The sequence below is a fragment of the Rousettus aegyptiacus genome, unplaced genomic scaffold (assembly GCF_014176215.1).
Source record: "Rousettus aegyptiacus isolate mRouAeg1 unplaced genomic scaffold, mRouAeg1.p scaffold_m13_p_3, whole genome shotgun sequence".
NCBI lineage: Eukaryota > Metazoa > Chordata > Mammalia > Chiroptera > Pteropodidae > Rousettus > Rousettus aegyptiacus.
The window spans coordinates 61,859,851-61,874,017 of record NW_023416306.1 but is presented as its reverse complement, the minus strand read 5'-3'; the positions used below and the strand labels follow the sequence as shown (position 1 = coordinate 61,874,017).

At 36.0% G+C, this 14,167-nt stretch overlaps 1 protein-coding gene across 1 annotated transcript; it reads left to right on the top strand.

Moving 5' to 3' along the window:
• Window positions 1-13,363: 13,363 nt before the first annotated feature.
• LOC107518587 (interferon alpha-4-like) lies at window positions 13,364-13,933 on the top strand. Its single transcript, XM_016160415.1, has one exon. It carries the CDS (start codon window positions 13,364-13,366, stop codon window positions 13,931-13,933), a length of 570 nt encoding a protein of 189 aa, XP_016015901.1.
• Window positions 13,934-14,167: the final 234 nt, after the last annotated feature.

Below are 14,167 nucleotides of genomic sequence, written 5' to 3'. Positions count from 1 at the left end.
GTTTGCTTGTATTGATATTTGTTCTCAATCTAATACAGTTTTACAGAGGCAGGGACATTCAGTTAATTTTTGAGATCAAATTTGCCCATCTTTTTTGCATTTTGACACTTTGGGGGTAATTTTGCTTTCTTTTTAAGGTAGTATTGATATCAAATTCTTTGTCCTTTATGTATCACTTTGTCAGTGCTAATTAACATGCTAAGGTCAAAATTACTGCTTGTCTCCTGTTAAATAGCTTTTCTTCCTGATTGAAATGGAGATGAATTTTCTTATAAATTTATAAAAATTCCTTTTATATTAATATTAATTTTTAAATAAGAATAGTAATCGTTGTTTACAGCAAATATTTTCCCATCTTTTTTCTCTAAGTATATTTCTTAATATATGTCATTTTCTTGTAATGTAGTGAAGTTAATTTTTCCTTTGCTATTTTTTAATGCTTTCTTGCTTAATTTTTTCCCATAACAAGATGGTGTAATTATCCCAGTATTATGTTATTGCTATGGATAAAACTTTTTACCAGACTTCTGGTATAAAATTTAATGTATGTTTTCAAATTATTATGCAATTGTTCCATCACCACTTTTTGAATAATCTTCACTTTCTCACTTAATTTTTAAGCATTTTAAAATTATAATAAAATTTTATTTATAACATAGGCAATTTAGGGTATTTTTCTTCAGTTCCAATGGTCTTTTATTCAAGGTTTCTTGGTTATATAGATTGCCGTTTTAAATGGTATTTTGTTTTCACATTATATTCCAAACTTTATCACAGTAGTAGGAAATACATAGTTTTAGCATGTTGATTTTCTGTTATCACTCTCATTGATTCTTACAATTTTTTTGGATGGAATTTTACTCTCATTGATTCTTAACAGTGTTTTAGGTAGATTCTTTTGTATTTTTACCTTAAAGAATCATATTACCTGCATAGTATAAAAACCTTGTTTCTTATTATTTCTTAAAGCATTGGTTCATACTTCAGCAAAATTACAGTGACATAGACATTGTATCTAATAGGAAATTTTTATAAGGATAATTCTAGTATTAGAATTTCTTTGTTAAAGAGATATTCTCGATCCCGAAATATTTTCTATTCCTCATTAACTGAGTGTCTTAAAGTGAGAGATTCATATTTTCATCACAAATACTTAAAGTTTATTGAGGTGGCAGTTTAATTTTTCTCTTTTCAGATACTTCAGAAGAGTTTTTTAGTTTTCCCCAATTGTTGGGTTCGTAAGTACTCATATTGCTGAGTACATTATTAGTCTGCATAGTTTAGAAAGCAATTTGGCAAGAACAGTAAAAGATTATCTTCCAAATTTCATACATTTTGGGCATTCATTGTATTTCTGGAGTTAATAATAAAAAAAAGTAAGCCATAAAATGGTCATCTCAGCATGATACATGTTTCCTAATGTGATCCCATCAGATGTTCCATAAATTTCCTTTAAAAACGGAATTGTTTTGAATTCTTTCCACTCTTGATTTTTGATACATTATTTATGTCTCTACTATCTATTGTTAAGTGTATATTTGAATGGCTGAATGATGGTTAAAACAAAAAGACTTAGATAGTAATTAAAGATGACTGCCTACTGCAAAACTGTCGAAGTTGACTTCCTTAACCAAATGAATTAATGATAGTTTCTCTATTTTCTTGGGAACAGTCTCTGAACAACCACTTTCTAAGAAGCTGATGTTATTCTGCCATCTACTGGTTGAAATTAAGTCTTTTAGATAGATTCCAAAAATGTAACTCTTTTAAACGAAACAGTAAACCCAGCAGAAATTGTTATAGCATATATGAAAGTTCAAAGTCTTCAGATCATACTCAAGTTACATAAATATGAAAAAAACCTATGCTAACTTTTGGTGTACATAGTGGATCAGGTAATCAAAGAACATTTTTTTGATAACAAAAATACAGATTAAAATTGTTCTGCCCTGTATTTTATTGATAAATTAATATAATTTGAATATTATCAAAAATCTGTAACATTTCATCCAGATTTTAAGTATTCACATCCACTATATGGTATTTTTATTTTTGGAGTGGATTCCCCATTACTGTTTTTGTTTTTTAGCAGAGAGCCTCATCATTAAGACAGAGTAAATCTTTTCAATGACAGAATGTAATATGCAATATATCCAGGTGTAAGTAAATCTGACAAACATAATGTTCTAAGAGTTTTTTATATTGGTTTCCCCATGTAGATGCTAAAATCAGATCACTACTATAACCACATAGCTCTAATCTAGCCCAAACAGCAATACACATAAGCACATATACATGTGATACACAATGACTTCTGGACCAGCTGATCAATTCTTTTTAGTACTGTCCATGGGCTCAAAGAAAGCCTGTTTCTTGGCATGAGAACTGTAAGAGTAGCATACTTACCCATTTCCTCATTCTCCAAAACACTCAGAGCAAAATATTCTCACATTAGGCATTCTTTCCCTCAGAATGGAATATAACTGAAAACAGGTGACCTCTTAATAGTGCCTCCTGAAGGGTATCTAGAGCGCACATAGCCCCACATTTCTAGATAGAACTGAAGGAACAAGGTAATATTTCATGCAGTCTTAGAACAAGATGAGTATAAAGCTTATGATAGCAGCCAAGGTCTGGGACCTGAGCTCAGAGGTGTCATCATGTACAGCCCCCTTTCCAATTGTAAGTCCAGAGAGTATTCTGTCTCTTTACTGGTCCATCTTCCAGAAAACTGTTAATATAGAGATACAGGTTTATCATTCTTTGCTTCATTTAACCCAAGAGCCAGTCAGCAGAGTCTGCTTAAGTGTGGATGGGCAGAAGGTCTTATTTCGACTGAGTCAAACCTCTTTATCTTGTTTGGGAAGTGTAGTTTATCACTTAAAAGTCAAAACATTCTTCCAGAAATGAATCCATAATCCATAAAAACTCTAACTCATGATAAATCATGAACCAAAACATAATGTAAAATCCTAATTTAATTTAGTCATAACATTTATTTAATCATACGAGGCAAAATGTTCACTTCAGTTTTTAAAAAATTAATCTACATCCTTCTCCAGATGAGAAAAATCACGAACAGATTTCACAAAAACTTCCATATATCACATGTGTACAGATACATTTGAAGGCATTAAATAATTGGGCTCAAAGATTAGGGAAAGAGTTGTCTAACTATTCAGTCTGGCTCTCCAGTTATCCATGACGGGAAAATTCAGGAATTAAGGAAAAATATTTTGACTTTTGAAATACTGAACCTCACTGTCTTTCACTGGTACATGAAATGCAACAAGTAGCTATTTTCACTGCACCCTTTATGATTGGGTATTGATTAAAGAAATGGTTGATGCAAATATTTAGACAAGACCATGGTTAGAGAACAATTGATGAAATGGCCATCAATTTTTTTTCAAAAAATAAAGAATAAAAATTGTTTAAAAATTTTTTGTGTTGTCCTTTTGAGGGAAACAATGTCTTAAAACTTCCAAAATCACTGTTTTGATTTTCTTATTTGTGGTGCAAAGGAAAGAGAAACTAGGTAAGTAAAGACCAGTGAAACCACAGAATACTGGCTTCCATTATACAATAGTATTCAAACCTAGACATTGATATCCCTGCGGATACATGATTAATATCCAGGGGTATACAAGCACATGAATTTAAAGAACATATTTTTATATCCTCAACATTGATAGACATTCTAGAAAAACTAATCTGCCTGAGAAGAAAGAAGGAAGTTTGGCCTGTTTCCATGCCCTCTTCCATTTTCACATTTGGTCCTTTTATCTTTTTTATACTTTATAAAACAAAATTTCTCTTACTCATCCCAAGCCTCATCATGCTACATTGCCCTAAAGGCAAAATCTCTGTGACACCAAAGGGACAATTCCAGAAGGCTTAGTTTTTGAGAGTGATTCCCTGGAAAGGAAACCAGAGGGAGGGGGCTTTAGTAAGATGCTCATGCTTTATCATTTACTTCCAGTCCTGCCTATATCAACACCCTCCCTTTTACTGGCTAAATTGAATCAACAGTAATGTGCTTAATTTTCATTTTCTCCATCCTAAACATGACCATTCCTCAACCCTGTGACTCTCGCGATACTGAAATTCACGTATATTGTCTTGCTCCTGTCATTTTGCTCATATCCTAACTTCTTAAATGTTCTCTGCAATATCTGTCCCTACTACTTCACATACAGCTCATTTCCCAACTCACTGTAATGTCCCTTTGGCAGGCCTGTTCTCCTGAAACTGTTCAGCCAAGGTTCACAATAACCTATGTCTTACGGAGACAAGAAATCACTGTCAATCCACCATGGCCAACATCTCAGAAGCATCTGACAATTTTGACCACATCCTTCATTCAGTCTGACCTTCATCTGGTTTCTATGACACCATCTTCTGCTTTTCTGCTCTTCCTCCTCTCTTTCCTTTTTGACTACCCGCTCTAATCTTAGGAAATTCGGAGTTCCTCAAAATTCAAAGCTAGGTGCCACATGTCATTCTCTCTGCACATACAGTCTCAACCTCCCAAATAGTTATAAATGCCATCTCTATGACACAACTTCCACACATCTTTAGCCAGAATCATATCTCTAAACATTAGTCATTATCTGCAAATCCTATTTCTACCTGTCACCCTAGAATACCTGCACTTAACATGTCCAAAATTGACCATTATGCATTTATTGGCTAACTCCTACAGATCGTCGGGATGCCAGCTTAGCAGTTAATTGCTCTGGAAGCTTTCCCTGAATGATACGAGCCTTATATGCTCCCAGTATCCTGTGCTTTCTCTGTCACAGCCTCTATGCGCAATTACCCACATCCCCACCAGACTGGAAGAAGCTCTGTGATAGCAGACAAAGTGTCTACTTTTTGCCTTGTATCCAGCACCCACCACAGTACCAACAAATAGAGACTATACTCACTACCTACTTGTTGAAATTTAAATTTCATGAATCTTTATTTCACTTTAGTTTCTAGTTCATGCAACAACTGAAACATGAGTCAACAACCATTAAACATAGTATCTGCAAGAGAGTATAAGTAAAACTGATGCTATAATCTGTCATAGTGTCTCCTTCATTGCCGGAGCCAGCCGGCTAAAGTCGATCAGTACCTGAAAGAGGGGCGTGAAGCCTAAGGGAAAAAAGAGAAGACAGAAAAGATCTTTCCGGGAGGACATACAGTCAGAGCTGCAGCCCCGAGTTTATTTAGCATAGCCTTTTTATGTGATTTTTGAATACCATAATCAATCACCATGTTACCATAGCAAAGCACACGATATATATTTAAAACAATGCTTGTCAATTACATAAGATCCTACACGTTCTTATTTCCATGGTAGTATAACATTCCATTACCTTAAAAGGTGACTTTATGAGGCTTACCAAGGTGACCATTGTATTAAACTCATCAGGCATACCATGGCTTTTAGCTACGTGACTTCTTCGGTGCCTCATAATGGCTTCTCAAAATGGCTCCCGACACTTCATGACCCTAGGAAGGATTCCACTTGATTACTTACTCTTTAAGGCTTGTCTTCTCTGCCAGAGTGCCCCATTAAAGAAAGTTATATCTTTGTTTTCTTTACCAATATATTGACAAACACAAGTAAATTACTCAGAGCAGAGATATTTCAAAGTATTTTAGGAATTAATGAAATCAATAAAACTATTCTTGTTCCCTTTGGATGTGAAGGCAGATTAAAGTATTATGACACTTTGTATCTCTTTTAGAGTATGAATAAGGTCTAATATTTAAAATATAAGTTTTACACCCTTAAGAGAATGAAAGCAGAAGACCAAGTTGACTACAAAATAATATGAAGAACAAATTTTGTAAATACAATAATCATCATAGAAAAATTCTATTATAAATTAAAAATGTACTTTCTCTTGATTCAAAAGTTGTTTCCTCTTTTTTTTTTTTTTTGAAAAGCAATCAGCCAAAATGATTCAATGCATTTTACAATTGAGTAGAAAAAACTCTTTGAACTGAGTGAATATTTATAAGCTTGAGGTTTATAAGTATATAAGACTTATACATAGATAAGACTCAACCATGAAAGATTGGGTCTAAGTATCCTTTCCAACTTCCTGGGTTTTCTATGATTTTCATTTGTTAACTTCCAGGCTGATAATGTGACAGGCACAGCAGCTGTATAGTTTCTTTTTCAGTTAGACGCAGCTCTTTGCAAATATCTCTTCACAGCCTGGCTGGAGTCCCCATTGCCCTGGATGGTCTTTTCCTCCCCATCTCCTGCACCAAACTGGTCTCCAGATCTTCCAGCTGCAGATCAGATCCAGTGAGGAATTTCAACTGTTTGTGGTGGAGAGGTTGAAGATCTTCTGGATCATCATATGCAGAAAGAGGTGGCCTGAGATCTGGAATTGGCTGCCATCCAGCTCCCTCTGGGGAAACCTGCAAACATTCTTGTCCTTAAGCCTGGAAAACAAGCAAGATCTCCCCCATGTGGTGCATAACTGTGAAGGTCTCCTGCTTTGGGAGGCCATGATTCTGGGCCAGGTCTCAGCTAAGGGTACAGACAGAGCTGGAGAACATCATTCTCGGTGTCATCAGTGAAGAGGTAGGCGGGCTCCTGGTGAGCTGGGTGAAATAAATGACCGGCTGTGGGAGCCTTTAGCTGCTGCTCTGAGCACCTTCTTGCAAATGAGATCCTCTGATAGGCCAGGATTATCATTTTCTGTATTTATCTCTATGTTGTTTATACTTTTTCCCCAACTCTCTTCTATTTGTGGGCTTCATAATGTCATAATATCAATACTTCTTTTGTTTTATTATTACAATGGAAATCAAACTCATGAATGGAAAATGACAAAGGTCTCAATTCAATAAGATGTGCTCACCAAGATGAGACCAACATTGAAATAAACACCCACATCTCAAATCTATCTGTTTTTAATTCTAATAAGAGTACTTAGAGATTTGACCCTGGACTCCATTGCAACCCTTCGTAAATTGCACTGGAATTGAAGTGGTCTCACCTCTGTGCATTTTCCTTTTAAGGGGCTAATGCACTAGATATCAATTCATCCACACTTCTTTACAGGAGCCATAGCTCATGTTTTCTGATGCAGTCTGCAGATAAGAGCTGCATAAAACTGAACACTAAAGGGTTAAACTCATATAGTTCTCTTCCTTCTGTTTCCCCAAATATGTTGACTGCACAATGTGATATATTGCTTCCCAATGTGGATTTAGAAAAAGTAAGAGAGGAATGATGACTGCCCTCTAGGGACCAGGGGAAACAGACATTAAAGATATAATGAGGATTAATGAAGCACCAACATGCTCAATGCTGCTAAGAGCAAGTACTTAGAAATAATGAAAAAGAAGGATTGGAAGACAATGGAAAGCTTCACTTTCTGACAAAAATCTGGCTCCTGAATTTTTTTTTTAAATTTATTTATTCATATTAGTTTCAAGTATACAGTACATTGGTTAGACATCTATATAGTTCATAAAACGATCCCCCTCCCAGTTGCTCCCTCCCTCCCCTGACCCTCCACCTAGCCATCATATTAATGCTAACTACATTCCCTCTGCTGTGTTCTTCCTCCCTGTGACCAGCTATCAACTACTAATTCCTACTTTTTTAACCCTTCACCCCATTCTCCCAGCCCTTTAACCCCTCTCCCATATACCCATCCCCAAATTGTCCACTATATTTGTGAGTCCGTTTTTGATTAGTTTGTTCTTTTTGTTCCTTAGATTTTACATATAAGTGAAATCATATGGTATTTGTCTTTCTCTGACTTATTTCACTCATCATAATAACCTCTAGGTCTATCCATATCATTGCGAATGGTAGGATTTCATTTTTTTAATGACTGAGTAATATTCCATTGTATATATGAACCATAATTTCTTTATCCAATTGTCTGTCAATGGGCATTTGGGTTGCTTCCATATCTTGACTATTGTAAACTGTGTTGCTATAAATATTGGAGTACCTATATAGATCTTTATGAATTATTGTTTTGGTTTTCTTTGGATAAGTACCCAGCAGTGCAATAGTTGGGTTGAAAGGCATATCCATTTTTAATTTTTAATTTTTTAAGAAACCTCCATACTGTTTTCCATAGTGGCTGTTTCAATTTACAATCCCACCAACAGTGTATGAGGGTACCTTTTTCTTCGCATTCTCACCAACACTTGTTGTTTTTTGATTTATTGATGATAGCCATTCTGACAGCCTTGAAGTGATATCTTATTGTGGTTTTAATTTTCATTTTTCTGATGATTAGCGACCTTGAGCATCTTTTCATATGTCTATTAGCCATCTGTTTTTCCTCTTTGGAGAAGTATCTGTTCAGGTCTTCTGCCCATTTTTTAATTGGATTACTTGTGTTTTTGTTGTTCAGTTGTATAAATTCTTTATTATGGCTCCTGAGTTTAAATGACATCAGATTTTCATTTCCTCTTCTAAAACACTGAGACGACTTCAGTAGTGGTCACACGGGAAACTGTAAAGATCAAATAGAATAAAATTTGCAAATGACAGGCTGAGAATCTGAACATAGTGAAGGACAGCTGCCTTTCGTATTAATGTAACACGATAATCTGAACAGTCCATGTTCAGTCAAGCCAAGGCAAGAGGAGCTTTGAGTGCAGCTTCTTTAACAGTCTCAGGGGTGTTCATGTTGTGGTCTCCCCAAACGAAAACTCTGGGAGTGGGGATTGTCTGTAGGAGTGTGATGAAACAGAGCCTCCATTTCCAATCATAGATCAGTGTCTGGCACATTTGAATAGGAACCTTCCAGCCCACTTAAAGCTCTTTGTAGAGAACCATTGTGGAGAAAAGTTGTCTGACCAAAAATATGGCTCTTTTGTGAATCATAAATATGAGTAAAATAATCCCTTCCCTCGTCTCTACATTCAGATTCTCTGTGGTGATATTATGTTAAGGCATATATTAAATTAAAAAGTTGTGAAGACCAGGAAAATAGTAAAAAAAAAATTAAAAGGTGAGAGTTGGATGATAGGAAATGAGATATTCTTAGATTTTTAACCACAGATCACAACACTCTAATTCAAAAGCTGTTTCCTGTGTTAGCAGTGGGATAAAGTAAGTGAGTCCTTCTCTCAAGCACAGAATTTGAGAAGGCACCAAATATAAGTAATCGAGGTAATATTTTAATGCAATACTAAAATCAAAAATTAGTGCCAAAACATCTATGATGAACAAAAGATTAACATTTTAAAGACATGAAATCACCTTGCATTTGCAAGTTCCGGAAAGTCTTACAAAGGAAGGGAGTTTTGTGCAAAAAAAAAAAAAAAAAGGCAAATTCCATTCAGTCTATAGAAAATGCTGAACACCAACAGTTAATTTGTATACTTCTCTTTCTGTTATAAGAAAGTTAAAAAAAATCTAACCTATTAAATATCCTCAACTGCTTGTACACAGCACTAACTTTTCTTTTAAACAATACAGTAAATGTGGAGTTCTGTGAAAGATGTTTCTGTAATGTAAAAGTAAAAAATTATTTAAGATTGGCATGGAGACACGAGAAATTGTAGAAGAGTATGTGGCAGTTTCAAAGTGTAAAATCGTGTTGTTTTATGGAAAGGATCTTCAGGATGGTATTTAGTTAAAGATATCTGTCAATTAAGTTAATGCTAGCTGTTCTAAATGAATAACAGAATACTATCCAGAAAACTATCCATACTTTGATCATTATATAAATTTATTTTTTCTTTGTGTAAGAGCACAATGCAAGCATTCCCGATCAGATGACTCTTTTGGTTGGCTGTTCTGCTAATAGGAATCAAAGCAATGGGTCCTTTCTACCTTATTACACTGCTGTATTCAACATGTGATGCCAAATTTGTCTGTGGTACCATTATGATAGAGCATATGAAATACTTTATAAAACAACGACCATACAGAGCATTAACAGTTATGTTCACATTGACTTAACTGAATTGATTTCAAGAGATGCTAAAGTGCAAAGAAGTTGAGCAATAGACGCTAATCTGGCGATTAATGGAAGAAGAGACAAGTTCACTGAACAAGACCACTCTTTATTTTTATGCTATTTGTACCATTGCTCTTTTAGGTGATAAAAGAAAAAAATAAAACAAAACAAAACAAAACAAAAACAGTGTGTGTCTTTATCAACAACCCCAAAAACAAGTACCAAAAGTCTTTTCTCAGAAATTAAACTTTGCAGGAGATAACATGAGTGTAACTAGTTAGAATTCACAACATCATTGATCTTTTGAAGGAAGCATTCAGGTGGATTCCCAAAGGCACAGGCTAAAAAGTTGAAAAGTGGCTCCACAAATGTTGAGACTATGTCTCACAACACACTGATGGAGACAAGGAAGTATGGTCAAGTTGCTCTTTGCAGGCCCTTGAGGATCACTGATCTCAAAGTGGAGGGCAAGTCTTCCATTTATGACCAGGCCTATGATTCTCATCCTGATATCCCAAATATTGAAAATAGAAACTTGAAGAAAATATATCTGCAACCAAAAATGTTTTTAAGTACTACTCTACACAATATACAATCATAACTTCCTTCGTAGGATTAGAAATAGTTTACAAGGTATCTTTAGATCTACTTTTCTCTCGATTCATAACTATCTAATAGATGTTGGTGTTGTTCTTTCCTCTACCATTACCTTGATTATACTCTTCATAAATGTTGAATGAGCTCCTGAAATGACAAGGACTGGATTATATACCTAGTATACACAGTTGGGTAAAAGGATTTTCCTCTCTTTAGGTATTTTCCAGACTCCTGGATGTACTATAAGAGAAAACGGGTCAGGTCATATCTTAGACCATTCAAACTCCATTAACAACATAACACAGACTGAGTAGCTTGTAAGGAGCAGACATTCCCTGCTCACATTCTAGAGGCTGGAATTCAAAGCAGGGTGTCAGCAAGGTTGGGTTCTGGTGAGAGCCTGCTTCCTGGTTGCATTCTACTGACTTCTTCTGTATCCTCAAATGGCAGGAAGGGGACAAATATATCTCAGGTATTTTTGATAAGGCCACTAATTCCATTCAGGAGGCTCCACCCTCACCTGTCATTATTTCCCAAGGGCCGCACCACATGATACCATCACTTGGGGCTTGAGACTTCAGCATATAAATTTGGTGGGCACATACACATTCAGACCATAGCAGGTAACCGAAGCCTACATGCCTGGTATCTCAAAGAGAGAATATAGCCATGTGTAGACAATAAAGAAGAATGAGCAGATTGGTAAACAAAACGTAGACTGTGGACTCAGAATCCAAACTCTTGTTTTTTGACCAACTAATGTTCCTATTATACATGCAGAATTATTGAAAATCAAGAAGTGGAGCCCAGTAGTCCAAGGTGATTGATGGAGATAACAGAAAGCGTATCATCTTTATCAATCTTTGTGAGGGGTCTCCAAAGATTGGTGACTTTTATGTGATACCCACAGGTTATTTTTATATCACGACAAAGTAGAGAGCAAATTAAAGTTGAAGTCATATTTGTGAATTATACAGTGCTAGGCAAAGACTGCACATTATGCTGCTGTTCCAACAATTTAAATGCCCAGTGCCATATGCATCTTAAAAGTTAGAATCCTCATGGCTTTAGTAAGAAACTCAGTAGATATTGATACCTGTATGACTAGAGTGGAAATACTAGCCATGGTCTATTACGATCATAGCAAAAATGGACATGATGCAACAAAATAGCTGATTTTTTCACCAGTGCTTCCAGTAGAAAGAGAAAATCTGAGGAATTGCTTCAGTGAAATTTACTTCATGAGTGATCGCCCTGGGTCTGGTGCCAAGCATGACACAGTGAATCCAACAGGGTCCAGTGACTAGAGAGCTGACTTAGCAAGGATGGTCTCGTACCTACCATTTAAGGAGTAAGAATCTGGAGGGCTGAGACAACATAACTTCTCATAAAAATAAAAAGACTTTGGGATCAAAGCTGAAAGTTAAGTTTTTACATAATAATAATTACTATTTATGCAGTTCGATCATTTCCAATGATAGTTTTCTTTTGTTTCAGAAGAATAGACTTCACTGGAAACTTGAAAGTACTTTAGGAAATTTGAAATACAAAGAAAGGTTCAACTAAATAGTATTGTCAGAATCTTGAATTCATGTTGGGTATAATGTTGCTCCTAAGGGTACAAAATTATTTTTTATGAGTGTGAACAAATCTTAGATATTACGATGTTTTGTGGTGCTCCAAAGCTCAACCCTATCCAACAGAATCGTCTTCCTTAATATATATTTTTTGGTTTGGGTTTTCTTGTGTATCATATGAGAAGCACTGACATTGAGTTCAAGGGAGACAGAGAAAATGTATGCAAGATCAATGGTGCAAACCTGTGGTGACTTGATGGCTCACTGGAATCTTTCCTTCCATCATGTGCTCTATCTCAAAGTCCTCTTGTGAGAAGTGGCTTTTGCTTACTTATGAATAGCCATTGGTTGCCTTCTGGACGTTGCTTATGTTTGAGCCTCATTGTGACGTGCACAGTGAGAATTCAACGCAGTTGATATTTTATTATTTAGCTCTCCTAAAGCCAGTCAACACATCAATAATTATGTCAAAGTCTAAACAGAAACAACTGTTGACATACGCAGATAAATATCTAGCAGCCAGTGAAGTTAAAAATTACTTTCTGATATGAAGCAATATTGAAAGTTAAGTACTTACCTAAAGTAAATGTTAAGAAAATAATTTAATTTTTCAATGATGTTGAGCAATTTTGAATGATTTTAAGATATATCTATACATGGGTATTATTTTATAGGATTATATACATTTTTATTTGCACATGCAATGGGATACCTTACTATTCTGCAAACTTAGTTATAAGAGTAAAGTAAATTACTTTATTTAAAGTTAAGTCAAATGTTAATTAAATGGACATTTAAATTATATTACATTAAATGCCAACCTTTTTAAATTTACGTTGTAGCGTAAAAGTTTTGTTATGTTTAATTCTTCACTAAATAAAGAGAGTAAACTTTACAATTTGTTTATTATGTATAAAGTATAGATAAAAATACATTACATAAATACTTATACCATATATCTGTGTTAAGGTTCCTAATGGTTCAATTAGGAAAACATCTGAAAAACTCCATGGGTAAGGACCAATCATGAAAAAAAAAAAATGATCGAGAAGCAGTGTTCTAAACCCATTTAGAAAGTGCATAAAGGAAAACAAAAGCAGAAGTAGAAAGTAAGGGAAACTTTCAGAAATCGAAAATTCACATGTTCCCTATATATGACACATGAAGGTCTTCAGAGACTAGAGGCCAAGGTTGGCAGTCTCATCCAGTGCAGCCAAGCTGGCATCACCTGCGAGATCCCCAATGGCCCTGCCTTTTTCCTTCCTGGTGGCTGTGGTGGTGCTCAGTTGCTACTCCATCTGCTCTCTGGGCTGTGACCTGCCTCAGACCCACAGCCTGGTCAACAAGAGGGCGCTGATGCTCCTGGGACAAATGAGGAGAATCTCCCCTTTCTCCTGCCTCAAGGACAGAGAAGACTTTGGATTCCCCCAGGGGGTGTTTCGTGGCAACCAGTTCCAGCAGGCTCAAGCCATCACTGTCGTCCATGAGGTGACCCAACAGACCTTCCTCCTCTTCTGCACAGAGGCCTCGTCCACAGCTTGGGATGAGACCCTGCTAGGCAGATTCTGCACTGGACTCTATCAGCAGCTGAACCACCTGGAAGCCTGTCAGACGCGGGAGGTGGGGGTGGAGGAGACTCCCCTGCTGGATGAGGACTCCACACTGGCTGTGAGGAGATACTTCCAGAGAATCACCCTCTATCTGCAGGAGAAGAAACACAGCCCTTGTGCCTGGGAGATTGTCAGAGCCGAGATCATGAGGTCCTATGCTTTATCAACACACTTGAAGGAAAGATCAAGGAGTAAGGATTGACAGCGGTTCAGCATGGACGTGGTGCTCACTGACTAAATGACACACTTCCTCTTGCTTTGCCATGTCAGAGACCTTCTTGTTTTGTTCCTGCTGTAATCATGACATGAAGGGAATCAATTTGTCAAAAGTTTTCAGGAACATCAATCGATGTCATGTTCAACTCTATAGATGTCCATGATGATTTATCTATTTTGCTATCTATTTAAATAGCTATTTATTTATTTATGTATGTAT